Source organism: Trichechus manatus, unplaced genomic scaffold, assembly GCF_000243295.1.
Source record: "Trichechus manatus latirostris isolate Lorelei unplaced genomic scaffold, TriManLat1.0 scaffold00136, whole genome shotgun sequence".
Taxonomy (NCBI): Eukaryota; Metazoa; Chordata; class Mammalia; order Sirenia; family Trichechidae; genus Trichechus; species Trichechus manatus.
Window position 1 is genome coordinate 5,132,357 of NW_004444072.1, and position 20,762 is coordinate 5,153,118.

A 20,762-nucleotide genomic window follows, 5' to 3' on the forward strand; every position below is an offset into this window, starting at 1 on the left:
TCATTTCCCCACATTTAATTCTGTGATTCTTTTTTAGTATGGGTAGTGGTGATGCAGAAGTTGGTCTAAGAACTACAATCAGATTGCATTTCTTTGCACTGACCTATTGTTATTCCTTCTAAAATATATTTGGAAATGCAGTAAATCTCTAAAATAATGGGATCACAATGAGATTGGGTGTCAGAAGATTTCCTGTCTCTGTGTTGCTGATTATCTGCATGACTTTAAACAATTTACTTAACTCTTCTGAGGCACTGGTCAAATGAGGGTGATAGTATGCCTGAGAGACTTGGCAATGGAACCACACAAACCAATGAATGTGAAAAAAATGTCTTGTAAACTACAGTGCACCGGAAATATGTTTGTTTTTGCATGACAGAAGCAGATTTTTTAAATCACTTATCCAAAAATGATAGTAATTATTAGACAAACGTACAGTCTTTGCACAATTATACCATAGTCCTGGACATCTTAGAAAAAGTGGCATGTATATAGTAGATTTTTTCTCCCTAAAAATATTCAAGTATCTCAAGTAGATTTGTATCCATGACTAAAAAAACTTTTATTCTTTTACTATTACCACTATTTGTGTATAAACGTCTTTTTTCTAGATCTTAAATTAGCATATCTTCTTTTCATTCAATTAACTCAATTGAATAACATTTTTTTAAAAAGCTTGCTATACATGATACTCTGTAATGACTCATCTAAGAAAATACCTATTCTATACAGAAGTCTGCATGTTTATTTTGTTCTTTAGTTAACCACATAAAAAGTTGTTCCTGTGGAGTCAATTCCAACTCACAGCGACCCTATTGTACAACAGAACTAAGTAAATGCTGCCCAGACCTGCACCATCCTCACAATCATTTCTATGTTTGAGCCCATTATTGCAGCTACTGTGTCAATCCATCTTGTTGAGGGTCTTCCTCTTTTTTACTGACCCTCTACCAAGCACGATGTCCTTTTCTAGGGACTGGTCCCTCCTGATAACATGTCTAAACCATGTGAGACAGTCTCACCACCCTAACTTCTAAGGAGCATTCTGGCTGTACTTCTTCCAAGACAGATTTGTTCATTCTTTGGGCAGTCCACGATATTTTTGCCAACACCATAATTCAAAGGCATCACTTCTTCTTTGGTCTTCCTTATTCGTTGTCCCAATTTTGCATGCATATGAGGCAATAGAAAATACCATGGCTTGGGTCAGGTGCACCTTAGTCCTCAAAGTAATATCTTTGCTTTTTAACATTTTAAAGAGGTCTTTTGCAGCAGATTTGCCCAATTCAATACGTTATTTGATTTATTGACTGCTGCTTCCATGGACTGCCCCATATAGTTTCCAAGGCTGTCATCTTCAGAGAAGCAGACTGCCAAATCTTTCTCCCATGGAGCAGCTGGTGGGTTCAAACCATGGACCTTTTTGGTTAGCAGCGGAACACTTAACTACTGTGCCATCAGGGCTCTTGTTAATCACATAGTAAACGACATAGCTGATCAACAAGCAAAGGCCATTCACTGCACTCATTGCTGTGTTGATAGGGGTACCCCACATATGTGAATTGTGGTAGTACGTTTTCTGTGGAATTTGTGGTAGACTTGGTGATACCAATTAATGAATAGGCAAAGAATTTTTCCCTTTAATTTTATAATGAAGTTAGGGACTTGGGTCAGCCTGTGTTGTGGTAACCAAAGATCACTAAAAGATTTTGTAAACAGCTCTTTGGGCTTCTCACTCGTGAAATGGGCACCGGAATGCCTGACCTGAGCTTTTTTTTGGATACCATGAAGTTGAAACCTCTACTTCAATTCAATAGCTGGTAGCCTGACCTGGCAAATTGCTTTGCTGACACAGAAACACAGGAGCGTGGAAAGTTAAAGATAAATCTAATAAGAAGTTCACATGCTACCAAAGCAGCCTGGTGGCATTCCACTGTGCTCTTTGTTGCCTCCTGGTGATGGTGCTCCCATGACACATTGGCACATTGCCATGGTAGCATTTTTTTTTTTTTTACTCTGCTGTGGAAATCATCATTGGATTGTTTTCATCCTTTGTGAGTGGTTTATCCACTGGTTTCATCTTTTTATATTTTCAATATCAACAGTGGAAGTCTCTGGATATTTTTATATTCGAGCAAAAAGTATGACTTTTAATGGTACCACTCTTAAAAGTTCTATCACTCACTAATATACTGGAACAATTTGGGGGTCATCCAGAACTTGCTTCCAGACCTGTGAGGTGACCGGTCTCAGTAAAGTCACCAAAACCCAAAGCAGCTAATTGGAACTTAGAAGACTTTAGGAATTCAGGATTTGAGTTTTGCTCTTTGACGAGCTAGCTGAGTAATTTAATCCTGTGCTTCAGTTCCATCATATGTGAGACCCTGGCAAGTCACTTAACCTCTTTCGTGCTTCCGTTTCCTCATCTATAAAAGGGGATAATAAAAGTACCTCCCTCTTAGGGTTGTTGTGAGCAGTCAATGAGATTATAATTATAAAGGGCTTAGAATAGTATTGGGCTCATAGTAAGAATTTGTTATCTATAATAATAGTAATCTGTTTTGGCATAATTCCTATATAACCTCACCTAACAAGACTATAATGAGAACCAAATGGCATAATAAATATTGTCTTCATTTTTTTATTGCTGCATAACAAATTAACACAAATTTAGGATCTAAAAACGACACCTATTTATTATCTTACACTTTCTATAGGTCAGAAGTCTAGGTACAGGTTAGCTGGACTCTCTGCTCAGGCTCTCGCAAATCTGAAATCAAGGTATTAGCTTGGCTATGTTCCCTTCTAGAACTCAGGATCCTCTTCTCAGCTATGTGGCTGTTGGAAGGATGTATTTCCTTGTGATTGTAGAAGGATATATTTCCTTGTTATTGTGATTGTAAGATTTTCTTACTAGATATTAGCCAAGAGCCACTCTCAGCTCCTACAGGCTGCCCACTCTTCCCTTCCACATGGCCCCTCCACAACACAGCTGTTGCTTTTTTCCAAGCCATCAGAAGTGTGTCTCACTGACTTCTAATCTCTTGCCACCAGCCAAAGAAAACTCTTTGCTTTTAAAGGGCTCACCTGATTAGTTCAGACCACTCAGGATAATTTCTCTTTAGCCATATTGGTATCTCATCACAGTCACAGATTCTGCCCATATTCAAGGGGAAAAGATTATACACAGGTAAGGGTCATTGGGGATCATCTTAGAGTTCTGCCTACCACAAATGTGAACATGGAATGAAAACTGAAAATAATATACAAATGTAAAGTAAACATTATTGTAAGTAATTTTTGTCATTGTCATCATGCTCATATGACATCAACAAATTCTTAACCTGTTACAACACTTTTCTACTTACTATTTTCGATGATTTAAATTAACTATAAACAGTATCCCAATTCATCTGATAATTAGGTAACTCAGATTTTAATGTTAGCTTCATAACTCCTTGAATTCTTATTCTTACTTACCAGGATAGTTACTTCCAGCTTTCCCTCCTTTGATCCTTGAGACACTAAATCATTCCGCTCCCCAAGAACAAAGTTCCATGGAGAAATCTGTTTCTGTTGGAGTCACCAATTATCATCCTTACATGTATGCACCAATCCTGAAATTCCCAAAGGCTTGGTTATACTCAATTCTAAAACAAGATAAGGAAAAGGTAGTATTTTCCAGTGCTGTAATGATATTTAACCCAAAAATTAAGACTGTAGTCTCAAAAATGTTTATCCATAAGCAGTGGTGAGCTGAAGAAGACCCACATGCCTGTGGCTTTGTCATTGGACCAGTACCAACTAGGGCCTCATCTGTTGTAAAATAGCTCAATAAACATATAATAAAAGAATGATGTAGGGAGAGGTTGAAAACAATTACATCTCACCCATTAAAATAAAATGGTGACATTTAGCCTAGAAATTACAAGACAAGAAATTACAGGTCTTTTGTTAATAAGAGTACCTTCACAGGGACAAAAACCATATCTATGCAGAAATTAGTAAAACTTTCCTGTTGTTATCAGGTACCATTGAGTCGGCTCCAACTCAACAGAATGAAACGTTGACTGGTCCTGCACCATCCTCACAATCTTTGCTATGTTTGAACACATTGTTGTAGCCACTGTGTCAATCCGTCTTGATGAGGGTACCTCTTCTTTTGCTGGCCCTCTACCTTACCAAGCATGATGTCCTTCTCCAGGGATTTGTCCCTGCTGATACTGTGTTCAAAGTAAACAAAACAAAGTCTCACCGTCCTCACTTCTAAGGAGCATTCTGGTTGTACTTCCTCCGTTACAGATTTGTTTGTTCTTCTGGAAGTCCATGATATATTCAATATTCTTCGCCAACACCATAATTCAAATGCATTATTCTTTCTCGGTCTTCTTTTTTCATTGTCCAGCTGCATGCATATGAGGCAATTGAAAATACCATGTCTTGAGTCAGGAGCACCTTAGTCCTCAAAGTGACATCCTTGTTTTCATACATGGAATTAATTAGTATCATGTAAAATAATGAATATGGATGACAAATTAAATCTGTATGAAATTCTAATTCTACTACTGTTAGCAACATGACCTTGGACGAGTTCCTTTTTCTCACTAAGACTTAGCTTCTGACTCTCTAAAATGAGGATAATACTGACTACTAAAGAAGATATTTTGAGGATTAAGTGAAGTAATATATGCTAAGTTCTTAGAACAATGCCTGTTATATAATGAGCAATTTAGTTAAGTGGTGACTATTGTTATTATTATTTATTTTAATTATCTTAACACCGGGCCGCATGTCTGGGAAATACTAGGTGCTCAAAAAATATTACTTTCTTCACTCTTCCTCAATACATATTTCTTGAGTTGAATTGGATCTGTGAAGGGGAGTGTTTTGAATGTTATTAATCTGAAATAAGTTAAGAGGTTACCATTTATCTAATTTTATACACTTTTCTTCCTCTCTCCCTCCCGTTTCTTATCTTCCTTCTTTTTTTTGTCTTTCCTTCCTTCCTTTCCTTGTTTTTATCTCTCTCTTCCTTCCTTCCTTCTCTTTTTCTATCTTTTTTTTTTCCCAAGCAGATATTATTTTAAATTTTCGAACAACCTATGTCAGCAAGTCTGGTCAAGTTATCTTTGAAGCAAGATCAATTTGTATCCACTATGTCACAACCTGGTTCATCATTGATTTAATCGCTGCCCTGCCTTTTGATCTCCTATATGCTTTCAACGTCACAGTGGTAAGTAAACAACTCCCTTACATGTGACCTTTAGGGTTGGTTTTACCCCTGTGTTTTTCACATGTTTAGGTTTAAATGTTTGTGGCAACTTATACATCCAGGGTTTTGGGCACTCATGCTTAAAGATGTCAAGATGCTCAAAGGTATGCAGGCCAGATTCTCCACTTGAGGAAGTTACTTCCTTTTGAAACCTGCATTACCTGTTTCTGCTTATTTAAATACCCAGAACCAGGATTGCAAAGAGCCTGAATTTAACATAAATACTAACCTGCTAAATAAACCCTTTGATAAGGAAACCATCTGTAGGAATGTAAGCATCACTTTATGTTACTTAGGTAGGTATTTGCCTGGAGAATTTGATAGAGTTTGAAGATTTTTTTCCTCCTTTTCTGGCTTTTAACTTCCTGTCTCTTGAGCATTTCATTACTTATTGGCAAAGCCAACAGAAGACCAAAAAAGAGAGAAACACCGTAATTAAAATAAGGAAATTAAACCACTTCTTAGAAGTCCTTGTAAAAATGCTAAAAGGGACAGCAGCCTGAATGACACAATGACTAACGTAAAACTTGAGTGTTTCGCATTTGCTTTAATATTTATAACTTTTTTCCTTTTTCTGCCTGTAATTTGTTTATCCTCTTATCTCTCTCCTCACAGAAAAGAAAGTATGCTCATATGCAATAGTAACTATTTTACTACTTAGTGATTGATATTTTTGAACATATTATGTGCTCCTTTATATAACGGGGCATAACAACATTTTTTAGACTGTTAATGCAATTTGCTGCTAGAGTAACCAATTTTAGCATGTAAAATTTACTAAACATTAGTTCAGATGAAACAAATTTCCTAATCAGCTGATAATCCCCTATAGAAATTTTTTTCTCTATCAAGAATTCAAAGGCATGGTTTTCAATATTAAACCAAGCGATCAATATTTCAAATGGATTCAAACATTATTCACTTCAGAATGAACACAGAACAGTAATCTTGACTATTTAGTACAGACTTGTACACTTGTTAATTGCCTATACAATAGTATTTTTCTTTTTCTTTTCTTTCTTTTTTTTTTTCTTTTAACTTAGGAGGTTGAGAGTGTCAACATTTTTAAGAGGTTTATAACTCAATTGAAAGGAGAGCTCCAGGGAAAAATCTACTGTATAAGATCATTCAGTGCTACATTAAATTGCTACCCAGGCTTTTTAAAGTGCTTTTTAATAGTGAATTTGACTAGATAAGTATACTATAATGGAAGAGTAATGACTTAAAAGAAGGCTTTTGCAAGATGCGAAAGAAATCCAGAAGAAGTGTATATTTCACAAAATGCTAAAAAAAATTCCAGAATTCTCCTGGTAAAACGTAAGATAAGTGGTACTTAATGAAATTCTCTTGTAAATTAATTTTCTGCTTTACTACTAAATGCTAATAATATCTTTTTATGTTTCATTTCTCTTTGGATCCTGAACAAATAGGAGAATTTAAATATATATATATATATATACATACAATATATTTGTAAAATATATGCAAAACAAAAATACATATGTATTTGCATGCCATTAATATCCTCATTGCCTAACCCGGATGAGAAATTTTTGAAACAGTTTAATTCTAACATTTTGATTAATTGTAAATACTCCTTGTACACTTTCATTGCTTCCCTGCTCCCTTTTCTTCATTCTCTCTTATGAAATCTGACACAAATGCTTTATAAAGAATGCAAAGTATAGCTCAATATCTACGTCAGAAAGAAAAGGAGGAAAAAAAGGAAAGAAGGAAGGAATCTCTTTTACCAGTGAGACTTTTTTCTGCTTTCCACAGGAGTGAGCATATGATCGTTTAACAAATTGGCGCATGAATTTTTTTAGCCCCTTCAAATAAGTCAGCCAGATGATATACTCTACATGAACAGAAGAGATTGTTCAAAATATTATATTTACTTTCCAGGAAAATATAAGTTAAGAGGAATAATTTATGAGTTATGCTATTGTTATATAGCACAGAAAAGAATGAGAGATAGATAAAGAGAAAGGAAAAGAAATAAAAGTGTTGGTGTTCATGCTGCAATGTATCTAGTTAATGACATTCGAAAATGCAGTAGAACTGAACTACTAAAAAATTTTGTATTGTACCATTTGGCTTTGGCTCTGTCCACAATTGCTGGTGGCAATTGTTTTAATCACAGCTCACACATTTATTCGTTAAATACCTATTAGGTAGAAGGCATTATGAAAGGCACTGAGAGAGATGAAATGATACATCGAACGTAGAAAGAGTGATAGGCTGGAGAAGCAAAAATGTCAGTCATGAGTCCCACTTTTGTCACTTACCATCTCTGCAACCTTGGGGAAGTCACTTAAAATAAGATTAAAGCAGGCATAGAAATCCGTACAGGTTTCCTGAGCATACTAAAGAGGTAACGTGTCTATAAAAATACCTTGCTAAGTATCTGACACCTAGAAGACCTCAGTACATGTTAACTTTTTCCCTCTCTCTCTATCTCTCTCCTCTCAGGTGAGGACGTGATTATGTCTGGTTGGTAATAGGGGAAACTGATATTTGATGAGGGTTTTGATAAATGCATCACTGTCTTGCACATGTCTACAAGTAGCTTGTAATTCTCATCAGTGACAAATGTAAAGTAACGTCCAAAGAGTAAAAAGAATCCTGTTTTTCAGATTGTCTATATATTTCTATCTAAATTAAATAGGCCTTCATCTGTCATTCATTAAAAGCCAACATTAACATTTATAGTAGGAAGCCTGTTGACTCTGAAGGAAGCAATTAAATTAATAATTCTTATTTGTTTAAAGTGCCAGCAAGATCACCAGGGCTGCCTCATCCTGGACACCTGGCTCATGTCCCTTGTCTTGGCAAATGACTGTTCTCACATAAGGGCAGCCCTACATCCTGCTTCCAAATATCCCCTTTCTGGTTAGAGAACGTGGAAGAGTGCCTGCATCAATAGTAATATGTGTTCAGATGACTTCCTCCATTTGGGACTTCTGTTCCAGGTTTTATTTCACCTAAAAATTGTCACCTACCTTTCAAATTCATCTACCTATAAAATAAACTCCACCCATAGTAACTCTTTTAAGCTACAGAGTAGAAGTTGCAAAGTCCTGACGTGATTATCTGGCTTACCACTGGCAGGAAAAATGACAGGTGAGAATTTGGCTGTGAGGGAGACGAAAGTAAAACTCAGCACAGAAGAATGACAAATAGAAATAAAAGAGCACAGCTAGCTGGCACTGGTTCTTCAATTGCCCTTAAGATTTTAGTATATTTAAGTATAGAATAATTCACAAGATTACAATTCAACACATTTTTATTGGGTATCTATTGTTATGCTGAACTTGGAGCATTTTATTTCATAATTTAGTAACTTATTCAGTCATTCAATTAAATATGTTGAACGTTTATGTCAGGCCTGTACTAGGTACATTTTTCTTCGAGATAAGGGGAAATGTCTAAAAGAAGAAGAAATTAGAAGTCAACTTCTAGAAGTTTACAAATGCAGACTTCCAAAAGACACTTATCCTGTTTATGATTCTGTTTTGTAAAGGAAAATTGTTCTTAGGTACAGTCACACAGACCAACTCTTTCCTCTCTACTTATGGCTCCCCCAAAGAAATTAGATAAAGGCAAGAAATTTCTCAAACTGTATTTGCATATGAGTTAATATTTTATTGTCTTTTCTATTTAAGAATGCAAAAACTCTTTGAGGGCAGAAAGGATATGTATGGTATGTGCACCACAGTTGTTATTAATAGTAATATTGACCATCCGGTGACCACAAATGGTGCACATTTATGAATTGGGCCTTAAAGTCAGGAAAATATTGTCCTAACTACAAGTCTACTACTTTACTGCATGCATCAAGTGCTTTAAAGGACCTACGAGATTTTTCAATTCTTTTTTTTTCCCTTCCCATTTGATTTTAGTTCCCTAAGCATATTGTTTGATAGAGAGATCCAAATGTATCTGCTTCTGGCGGATGTTTTCTGTCCATTGATAATGTTAGAAGGAGAATAATATAGTCTGTGAGACAGGTACTTGTCAGCAGAACTTATTGAAGTGTTATGGATCTAATTATAAAACAACAACAACCCTACATGACTTCTATTAACACTTCTTGGGATTTTACTTCATGTTATACAAATTCTTGTTAAAGCATCTCCCTTACATGGGAAAGGGGAGGTGGAATTGAAAGAAAGGAAAAGAACATCTTACGTTCAGACATGATACTGTAATGTCTTTTGGTTGTATATCAGAATATATAATATTATATGAAATGAGACAGTAGAGGAAAAAGAGGTAAATCATAGTTAAGGAAGGTAAATATTTGTCAAAGAAATTAAATTGTCTTGAAGCAGTCATACAAATGACCATAGTATTAGAATCATGATTGTACTTAATTTCAAGAATTTTCCAGAATGGCTGTAAGTTAAACTGAATGCTGCAGTGTGAATTTAACCCATGAGCCAAGTTGTGCTGCTCTGATTGCTGCCACAGGTGTCCCTTGTCCATCTCCTAAAGACTGTCCGGCTGCTGCGTCTTTTGCGTCTCCTGCAGAAATTGGACCGTTATTCCCAACATAGCACAATCGTCCTGACTCTGCTCATGTCCATGTTTGCACTCCTTGCACACTGGATGGCGTGTATCTGGTATGTCATTGGAAAAATGGAGAGGGAAGACAACAGACTTCTGAAGTGGGAAGTTGGTAAGGGCTTACATTTGTCGCATTTTCCATTTTTAAGTTGAAAAGGAAGATTGTCTGAATTTGAAGGAGATGAAAGACGAGTCTATAAATATTTGACCTCGGACTTTCAATTGGTCTCATCTTTCTTTTTTATCTTTTGTTGTTGTTGTTTGTGATACAAGTCCTTTCTTTGGAGAAAATTTTATGTAATGACCCTATATTTTTTTTCAAAGAGTAATGGATTAAGCTTTCAAATTAAAGTAACTATTCAAATGACTAGCAAGACTGTGGAAGTGTTCAGATGTTAATGTGTGATTTTTATCTTGCCATTTCCCAATGTAAAGCTAGTAACAGTAAATCACTGCGCAGCTGGCCAATGCCATATCATTGCAATATTTTAAATCAGTGGAAAAACGATCATTTGTATTTGAGGTTGTAAGTTAACAGAAAATATATCCCTACATTTTTTGTTTCCTTTAAAAAATGTGGAGCTATCATTAGGACACGATTTCCAAATTTTAGTGTACTTTAATAATATGCGATGGTGGAAAGCACTGGCTATTCAAAAGTACAATTTGTAATATTTTGTGTCCCCATAATACATGGGAGTTTAAGGCTGATTTTCTAAATGTTACATAATTCTACATAAATGAATCTGAAATGTGCTGCACATGAACACATTTTAAACTTATGCTAATCCCAGAAATTTATAGAAAATGAAAAATCCTAAAATATTTGCATTCTTCTCACAGTCACAGGCGTTAGCGAATTGTTATAATACCCTGTGTAGGTATCTTTTTTCTTAATCTGACATTTATTTGAAAGAATTTTTTTTCTTGGTTGGCTGGAAAATTCTTCACTTATCTTCGGCACCAAAAATCAATTTTAAACTTTTGGAAGAAACTTAGAGCACTGCACAGGGATAAAGCCACAAGAGACTCTCAAGAGAGAAAAATCCTCCAACCAGCACTTAGTGGCATGATGCATTGGGAACATCCCTCGACTGGCTCTCATAAATGTTCCTCTGTCACCATAGGGCATTATACAAAGCCTTCAAAGGGCATCATTGGAGAATGAGCTGGAGACCTTAAGGACTCAAGCTCAAGAGAATGAATTCCCAGTCTAAGTTCTTAAAAATGCCCTTACGCATCTCAATTTTGCCCAAGCTACACAAAGAAACTGAAGTGTCCTGATAATTTTCATCTCAGAATGGTTTTCTTATCTTCCCTATAAAAGCACTTTTTCTATGGCCTGCCTGTGGGCCCCAATTCTCAGAAATGAGGGAATGCATCTACACATCTCAATTTTATCCCCGAGCTGTATGAAGCAACTGATGTGTTCTGATAATTTTCATCTCAGAGTGTTATTCATGTCTTCCTTATAAGAGCACTGCTTCTGTGCCTTACCTATGGAGCTCAATTCTCAGAAATGAAGGAAGGAAAGACATATCTGCAGAATGAAAGTAACGATATCCTGGATAAAGAGAATATGAGAGGAGAGGGAAAGAGGGAAGTAGGAAGGGAGAAGAATTTGTTAAAAGAAACATCAAGGTCAGTACTGTACTTGCAATAAAACATTTTCAGTTCTTCCGTATTGTTCCCTTTCCCATAACTTGGTTATGAAGGCTCCCTCATCACATACCACTCTAGTGTTTCCAAGTGGTGTTCAGTGAAATACAGCATCAGATCTCTGCCCTTTGTTTTGAATCCATATTAAAATTCTGACTTGTGGTCAGCCACCTGATTCCTTTTTGGATCTGACCTAATTTCCATCAGGCCTCAGACCTATACACTCATATTAATTTGTAAGCCTTGTCTAGTCTGAGAGTCTCCAGATGGGGAAATTCAGCTTATTCACGCTCTCAAATTTAGTTACAGGGGGAAAGCTTTTTGTCTCATTTCTAACATGCCAGTCCTGCTGCAGACATACAAACTAGCTATTCAAACTACTCCACAAATATGCAGAAGTATTTATTTTCCAAGAAAAAAACAAAAAACAAACCACTTGGACTCCCGCTGTTTTGGCCCCTTTCTATTCCTGCTCTTGGTCCTGGTGTTACGGTTTAATGTAATGAACAAGAGATTATAAATTGAAACTTAACCACACAGAGAGCATTGGCATAATGCAGTGGTGGGAAGAGTATAGAGCTGGTGATCAGTAGACCTCTTCCATCATCATGATTTCCAGTACATTTTGTTTTCCTGTCTAGGTCTCAATTTCCTCTTTTATAACATAAGAAAACTCACTATATAGCTTGAAGTCCATTTCAGATTTCATGATTTATGAGTTTAATGGAAGAACAAATCCAATATTGCTTACTGCATACATATATATTTTTTCTTATCATAGCTCACTGCCCACATAAACTATCAGTATCAACCATCCAATGTCAACTGGTTTAAGAGAAATGAGTGAGTCAGCAAGTATATCCTATGATCAGGGCATGTCAAGAAACGATATGGTTTTCTCAGTATATTAGTTTCTTGTGGCTGCTGGAACTAATTACCACAAACTGAGTGGTAATTCCTTAAACTTACTTAAGGGATTTAGAGTGTTGCTTAAAACAAGGGGCCCTGGTGGTGCAGTGGTTAAGAGTCAGCTGCTAACCAAAAGGTCGGCAGTTTGAATCCACCAGCCGTTCCTTGGAAACTCTATGGGGTAGTTCTCCTCTGTCCCATAGGGTGGCTATGAGTTGGAATTGACTAGATAGCAATGGCTGACTTAAAACAACAGAGATTTACTCTCACAGTTCTGGAGGCCAGAAGGCCAAAATCAGTTTCACTGAGCTGAAATCAAGGTGTTGGCATGAATGAGCTCCCTCTGAAGGCTCTTCCAGTTACCACCAAGTAGATTCCAACTCATGGCAACCCCATGTGTGTCAGATTAGAACTGTGCTCCATAGGGTTTTCAATGACTGTGATCTTTTGGAAACAGATCGCCAGGCCTGTCTTCTAAGGTGCCTCTGGGTGGACTTGAACTGACAGCCTTTCACTTAGCAGCCAACTGTGTTAACCATTTGCACTGCCCAGACAGGCTCTAAAAGGGAGTTTGTTTCTTGCCTCTTTCAGATTCTCCAGGCTTTTTTTTTTTTTTTTTTTTACTTGTGGCCACATCATTCCAGCCTGCGGACCCATAGCCTTCTCCTTGTCTGTGTGTCTGTATAATCTCCTTCTGCTTTTCTCTTATAAAGACCCTTGTGATGGCATTTAGGGCCCACTGGATAACCAAGGATAATCTCATCTCAAAATCCTCAATTTAGCACATCTGCAAAAACTTTACCATCTATGGTAACACTTACAGGTTCCAGAGATGAGGACCTGATATCTTTGGGTGGCCATTATTCGGCCTACTACACTGTTAACGATCCAAGTAGCTGAACATTTATCTTTAGAGAATTAGATTTCCTGTCCAAACACCTCTAAGGAGAATATTAGGAAGATAGTTTGCTAATTATGTCTGTAAATGTTGGGTGTATGCGCTTGGATACTTGGACCTTCCCATCCTCTAAAATTACTTGCATCATTTGCTCCTTTACAACATTCTCCAGCTGAGATTTGGACACAAATTAAAAAATTATGACCTTCTCTACCTAATTTTATAATGGAGCAGCTGGAAGTCTAGGCTAATCTAGCTTTTACTATGTAATTTGTCCACTAATAATCAGTTTTACCTTTTTTGGTCCAACCATCAAGAATCAACAAAGTCATCATGCAAATAAAATTTGGTTAGAATACAAGTTGCTCTTTATCTTTGCGGAGAACAGTAGATGTATAGAACAGATTCATCTTCCCAGGGGATAGAATGAAGTTTCCTTTCTAATCATTGTTAATTGCCCTGAAATGTAATGAATTTTTTTTCCGTTTTGTCCTTGGCAAACCCAGCACTTACAGCTAGAGAGTTCCAATATTTTGTATCAGACCAAATCAAAGTTAATCTTTAAAAAACATAATGGTGTCACTTCTTTATATTTATACTTGGAAGGAAGGTTGGATACTTGTAGACTCATATCAGAGGCTGGTTATGAAGTGATTTGCCTGGTGTTAGATTTTACTTCATGTTGTTATGCAGTCATAAGCCATATTTTAAGGAATTTAGATGTTTTGCTTTTTTTTTTTTTTTTTCCATGGAATTTTAGACCTGGGAGGACTTTAGTCCAACTCTGATTTTATGGAGAGATATCCAGTTCTGGGTTATGAAATCTCCATGATGGAAGAGGTTGTTGTCTATTATGTCCACTGCTGTATCCTTACTGTGTGGTACAGTTCCTGACATATAACAAGTGTGAAAAAACATCTGTGTTGAATGCATCCATCTTCAAGGTCATTCAGTCACTAAATGACAGACATAGGACAAGAACCTAGATTCCCTAACTTCTTGTCTATAATGCCTTCTAATAATTTTGAAAATTATGACATTATAGGGAATGCTAGTTAGAAAACTCTTTGTGGCTAGGAAGATTGAGAGGAGAGGAAAAAACTGGGTAATCACTTAAAGTTTGGTCATTCATCCCAAAATTTTTTTTTTTAGAACCCATTGGATGTTTGGCCCTGTGTTAAGCACTGGAGAAACCAAAGCAAACAAGATGCTTAATGTCATGGAGCTTAAAGTCTAGTGGGTCAAACAGACAAATAATTCAATGGGCATATTACGGTAGTTTGAAATTCTAAATTCTATTACAGGAATATACATAGAGGGGTGGCACCTACATCTAACTAGATTATCAGCAAAGGCTTTTCAGAGATGAGCTGAGTTTTAAAGGCTGCTTAGGGTTTGTCTATACAGATGCCGAGGAAAGGGCACGTGATGGAGGGAGATGACTATATTAAGCAGTTCGCTAGAATGTGTGTGGGGATAGTGAGGTGATGAGGCTAACAAGGGAGGTAGACAGGAATGAACTCATCAAAGACTGTTTATGCTGACCTTTAGAGTTTAGACTTCATCCTAAGCCTACAGAGAGCCATAAATTTTTCTATTGAGCAATGATCCTTTAAATAAAGAATACCAGAAAACAGGAAGAGGTATTGCTCCATGCATTATTTTCAATGTCTGTAAAATAGCAATAATAATAGTGCCGGCCTCATTGGGGTTACCAGTATTAAATTAGGCAATGTATATGAAGCATTTAGCACTGTGCCTGGCACCTAGTCACTGCTCGATAAATATTAGCTATTATAACCATCATTATCACTTTATTATAGGAATTACTACTAATGAAAGAAAGGACCACGTGCTGTGACTTGTGAATACTTAACATTTTATGTGGGAAGGCCATTAAGAACTGGCTTTAAAAAGTGTTGCCCTCAGGGTTTAGTTGTATTGCTGGACACCAGATGATATACTTTTGCATATTCTCAAAATAATTTATTTGACCAAACTTGCTATTTGAATGTCATGCTTTGAAAAGTTAGTAGTTTTTCTGTAGGTCGGAATAGACTTGACGGCAACAGGTTTGGTTTGGCAGTGGGTTCACAATCATGCACATACAGATTTTCCTAGTAAGGCTAATACAGGAGACAGGCCCAACATCTGCCTTACAAGCTTGTTGTGAAATATCAAGCTTTTATGAAATTCAGACATGGTGCTCCAAGGTCAAGATTTAATACTGTATTGAAGAGGCATATCACAACAGAGTCTAACTATGCTTTTTAAAATTTAATTTTTGTGTGACTGCAAACAAATGTTTCAGAATGATCACTTTTGGGGGCATTTATTTGTTTTTTATAAGAGGACTTCACTAAATACTCAGCTAAAAATGTACGAGACGATCTTACATATTTCCTTATATTTCAATTAACATTGTTGTTAGGTGCCGTCAAATCACTTCTGACTTGTAGCGACCCTATGTACAACAGAACAAAACACTGCCTGGTCCTGAGCCATCCTCACAATTGTTGTTATGCTTGACCCCATTGTTGCAGCCACTGTGTCACTCCATCTCATTGAGGGTCTTTCCTCTTTTTTGGTAACTCTCCACTTTACCAAGCACGATGTCCTTTTCCAGGGATTGGTCAATTAATGTAAGATGTATTATTTTAATTATTATCACTTTTAAGATTCAGTTAATGGCACTCAGTTAGTGCTTGAAGATCTTCATCAGTAGCCTTGATATAGAAGGTCTGATTTTTAAACTGGAAAGATTCGAGTTTGAATTCTGCTTCAGAAATTTACTAGGCATGTGGTTTTGGCCAAGATAACCTTAGTTTCCTCATCTGTAAAATGGGTATGGTGTGTCAACCATCATAGGCTTTTTGAGGATTAGAGGTACTTGAAGTGGTATACCAAACATAGTGTCTGATACATAATATGTTCTTTTTACTGGTCACTGTCACCATCACCACCACCACCACCACCACCTCTGCTCTTATTACAAATTGATGCCAATCTCAAATGGCAGCCCCCTGCTCAGACTTACCTCAGTGAGTTAAAAGGAATTTAAATAGCAATATTATTGAAGTCTAGTCAAAGAAGTCCTATTTCCTAGGTCATGCTTCTTAATTGCATGCAAAATAAGAAAAGGAATTCATTAACAGGATATGCAGACTCACAGAATTGGAAGAAGGATAGAGAAGAAGACTTGGGAAAGGAACATGATCCAAGGCAGCTCCAGATGCCCAAGTGCAAGAAGCACAGTTGCTAACGTTTTGCAAAGATGGCCTGGACATGTCGCTGCCATTGTAGCTGCTATGAAGGAGTCCACACTTTCCTTTCATCTCGAATTCACAGTCCTTGAAGGGAGAATCCAGTTGGCCAAGCTTAAGTCACATGGTCAGACACTGACTGCCAGGGCAAGGAGAGCCTCTCCCACTTTAGACTTCCATGGTGGGAAGTGGGGCCCTGCATCTCCCATTACAATGTGCAATGGAGAATTCCCCCTCCAAACAGGGTATTAGCTGCCCCCCCCCCAAAAAAAAACAGATAAATGACTACACTAACATCTTTACATTTAAAAATAAATTCAGTGAAATGTGTAAAACATTTATTATTTCTATGACTGAGTCATCATACCCTTCACAGACATCATCATGTCCCATGGAATTAGCTGAAATACAGGGATATGGTAATTTTTGGATATCCTGTTCATTATACAACAGTCTGTGCTCCTTATGGAACCCTGGTGGTGCAGTGGTTAAGAGCTCGACTGCTAACCAAAAGGTCAGCAGTTCAAATCCACCAGCCGCTCCTTGGAAACCCTATGGGGCACTTCTGCTCTGTCCTGCAGGGTCACTATGAGTTGGAATCGACTCAACGGCAACAGGGTTTTGTTTTTGTTTTTTTATGCTCCTTATGTAAGCTGAACAGTGAAATTCTCCTTGGCCAAGCTTTGCTTCCTCAGCTAGATTGCATCTTCGTCAGTAGCTCCCTTTTGTAGCTAAAATGTTACCTTACATTCTCTCTGGAAGCTGTCTCTACTTTTAAGGCTATGACACACTGAACTTTAAAATAAATGATCTGCTTCAAAGGTTAGAGATGAGAGTATTTTGTAGCGGCGAGAAGCTCTTTTATCTCTTAATCCTTTGGCGGGAATATGCTTATCTACTGTAGATACCTAAAATTGTACCTGTATCAGTGGCTTTAAAAAAAAAAAAAGTTTCAGGAATCTAGAATGGGAAAAAAGGATGAAGTCCAACATCATTTTCAAATTTTTATTGACAGTTTTAATCCCTAATCTCCTGATCCCCGTTGGATAAAGCATCATTAAAGCTGATTGATGGGAAGGCCTTTCTAGTTATTAACTGCTTAGCATTTACAAGCTTCGTGAAAGGAAAAAATGGCCAGGCTTATGATATTGTGAACTGGTTATTTTAATAACTGCATCATATTTCCCTCAAGAAGGTAGAATTTACCAGCACTGTACTTTTTCAGGTTCTATAAAAAGTATTATAGAGTATTTTCTAGATAACAGTTACCTGTAGATTCTCATCCTTGGGAATACATGAGATAAGGGAAGGGAAAAAAAAGCCTAAATTTAAGGTTTTCAGCCATTAAAATGGTCCCGAGTTAGGGACTCCTAAAAGGTTTGTGTTTTTGTTGTTGTTGTTCTTTGCGTTTTTTTAGCAGTGTTTTAAAATTTTAATGTGCATAAGAATTTTCTGGGGATCTCGTTAAAATACAGATTCTAATTCCGTAGGTCTGGCGTGGGGCCTGAGACACTGCATTTTTAACAGCTCTCAGGTTTTCCTGATGCTGCTGGACCCTGTACCACACTTTGAGAAGCAAGGTTTTAAAAAGCCTCGGAACTTTGGGAGAATTGAATTCTCCCCAGCTTCAAACAGTACAAACCAGCTACACTTCAGTTCTTCCTATTCTTTCCTAGCCTTTCTCAATTCTCGCCACATCGACCAAGTTGTGTGGACATGGCTTGTTCTAATGGATCGAGGAGGTCCATTAAGAAGGAATTAACCTTAGTGCTGAAGCACTACAACACAGCCCTTAGAATTTCATCATCAGAAACAATTAATATTACTGTTAGTTCTGGGAAACTAAAATGTCATCAGTTTTAAAAGAGTTGCTAATTCTCTAATTAGACATCAAGAAACCAGAAAACATTTCCATGTTTTAGGGGCAAGTTTTTACTCTTTTGTCACAAAGAACAAATGATTTGTTTCTAAAACCCAGGCTTCCTTTATATCTTATCTCTGAGTGTAATAATAAACTTTGCTTATTGCAAAAATTTGGGAATAAAGTATATATGACTGTTCAATTATAAGGTTAAATTATCTCTGCAGTCTTACCCTGTGTGTTTAAATATTATTTGGACACTTGGAGACATTAATTGCATAATGTCTCCATCCTCTGAAAGGGAACTTCTGGGTTTCAGATAGCAGACAGGGAGTTGAGATGATCTCTAGTTGCCAACATCACTTGCTAGGAGAAAACACAGCAAGAAAACACTGAAGTTACAATATACTAAGAATCTCTTTTCCTTGGAGTTTTCAAATGTATTCATACCAAGCGGACCCTCCAAGCAACAGAAGTTTCTGACAAATGGAGCACACTCTGTCCCACCCCTTGAGGACTGACAATATTAGTGTAGGATAAGCTCAGAGAAATCCCAAAGAAAGTGATTAAACTTTATTTAACCCGGTGTTGTATGCATTGATTTTACCTCAGAACCCTATATTTTTACAATATACAATATTAATATTCTGTTAACATCCTATGGCTCTAGAGTTCTAAAGAACATACCTTGGGAAAAGTTACTAAACTCAATATCATAGTTGTAAGAAGAAGACTGATTTTAGTCTTTGTAAAATAAGGATGTTATACGTAATCATCTCACAGTAACTCTACAGGAGTAGGTCAAGTATCCTCATCTATACAATGGAGATAATAAAAAATGCCTAACTTGGAGAGTCATTGGTGAGCTTAAATAAGATGATGTCTAAAAAAAACAGTTTACAAATTGAAAAGTGCTATAGAATTATGAGGTTTTCATTATTGTGTTGTAGTCAGTAATGCACATACAAACACATATATATATGTGTAAGTGTGTATATCTTGATAGATGGACAGATAGACACACACACACACACACATACAGTGAAACCTGTGAGAGCTGAAACTCAACAGGATTGCATTGTTTTTCTGGGTCTTGCAAGCTTTCCACCTTTGACTGGATGTAGTCTTACCACTTTTCTATCACTCATTTTAGTGAGTAATATTTGAGTTTTCCTTCTCTGACAGGTTTCTGCCTTACACAGGTTCTGGCTTTCTCAAGTTTTACTGTATATGTATATACTTTATACCACAAAGTCCTGTCTTTGGTTCTCCTCATGATACTGATCTTGGTGTGTATAGAAAGCCCTTGCACAGTACATGTATTTAAGTGAATAAATGCAGGAACAAATGGTGGACCGCAAACAGAAGCTTCTGTACCATCTCAATAACGTCATCCTGTTCAGACTAAAAGAGAAAGAAATTCTGAAATCTTTACTCTTCTGTGTTTGGAAGTAAGTTACATTGCGTCTATACTTCATTATAGTATCTCATCATTTATACTATCACAGAGCAACATATTTTATTGCTCAATTGGTTAAAACTGGACCACCATGAAGTGTAGACAATAGATTTCATAGGACATTCAAAGTCAGGATTCTGTTTCTTTCCAATAGTCTATTTCTTTTAAATACTTTGACTATCCAAAATCTGAATTCCCCTGGATTTCAGACATTTGAGCAGGAACTGTTTTTTTCCTCTCCCAGGAAACCTTATAATACCTGACATTCATTAATATAAGTACAAATACTGTTGAGTGTTGATGAGTATCATATGTTAACCAAATATTGGTTTTCTCATTTGTAAAACAGTAGAGGATTATCTACATTGCTCTTGCCCTTTTTAAACTCAATCTCTGACTCTTTATGCAATAATCAAATTGCAATCTATAGTCTACTTATATCGGGTCTCTTGACAACAACATGAAAACAATTGCTCCTTCTCTGCTGTTTTTTCCCAAGAATGAATTATTTATTACTTGTTTTTCACTCCACTAATTTAAATTGGTGGTAAATTTATGTACATATAATGATTCCTCTGTTTATCTATAATTACAGAACAAACTTTAGCTTTTATCCCAATCAAGGAAGAACACATTGCAAATTTAGATATCTCTGTCCTGTTTATAATTTTATTGTGAAAAAAACATTTACTAAATTAATAAGACTGTCTGCATTAACTATGGGTATCAGTACTAAGAGTCTTCCTGATTTAATATGTAAAGTGACACATTTCAAAGTGCTTATAGAAAAGCACAGTTCTTTGTCCCCTCACTGATATTTTTAATTGAAACAATTTTGACAAGCAAATATACCACAAGATCATAGTCCTAAA

The 20,762-nt window shown here is 36.6% G+C and overlaps 1 protein-coding gene across 1 annotated transcript in view; it reads left to right on the forward strand.

Annotated features, from left to right (window-relative positions):
- The window catches only part of KCNH8 (potassium voltage-gated channel subfamily H member 8), a 448,825-nt gene that overhangs the window by 280,834 nt on the left and 147,229 nt on the right, over positions 1-20,762 (forward strand). Inside the window, exons 6-7 of the mRNA XM_004385286.1 lie at positions 5,076-5,233; positions 9,746-9,953. Of these exons, the coding sequence (XP_004385343.1) occupies positions 5,076-5,233; positions 9,746-9,953 (366 nt within the window). The remainder of the gene's footprint in view (positions 1-5,075; positions 5,234-9,745; positions 9,954-20,762) is intronic.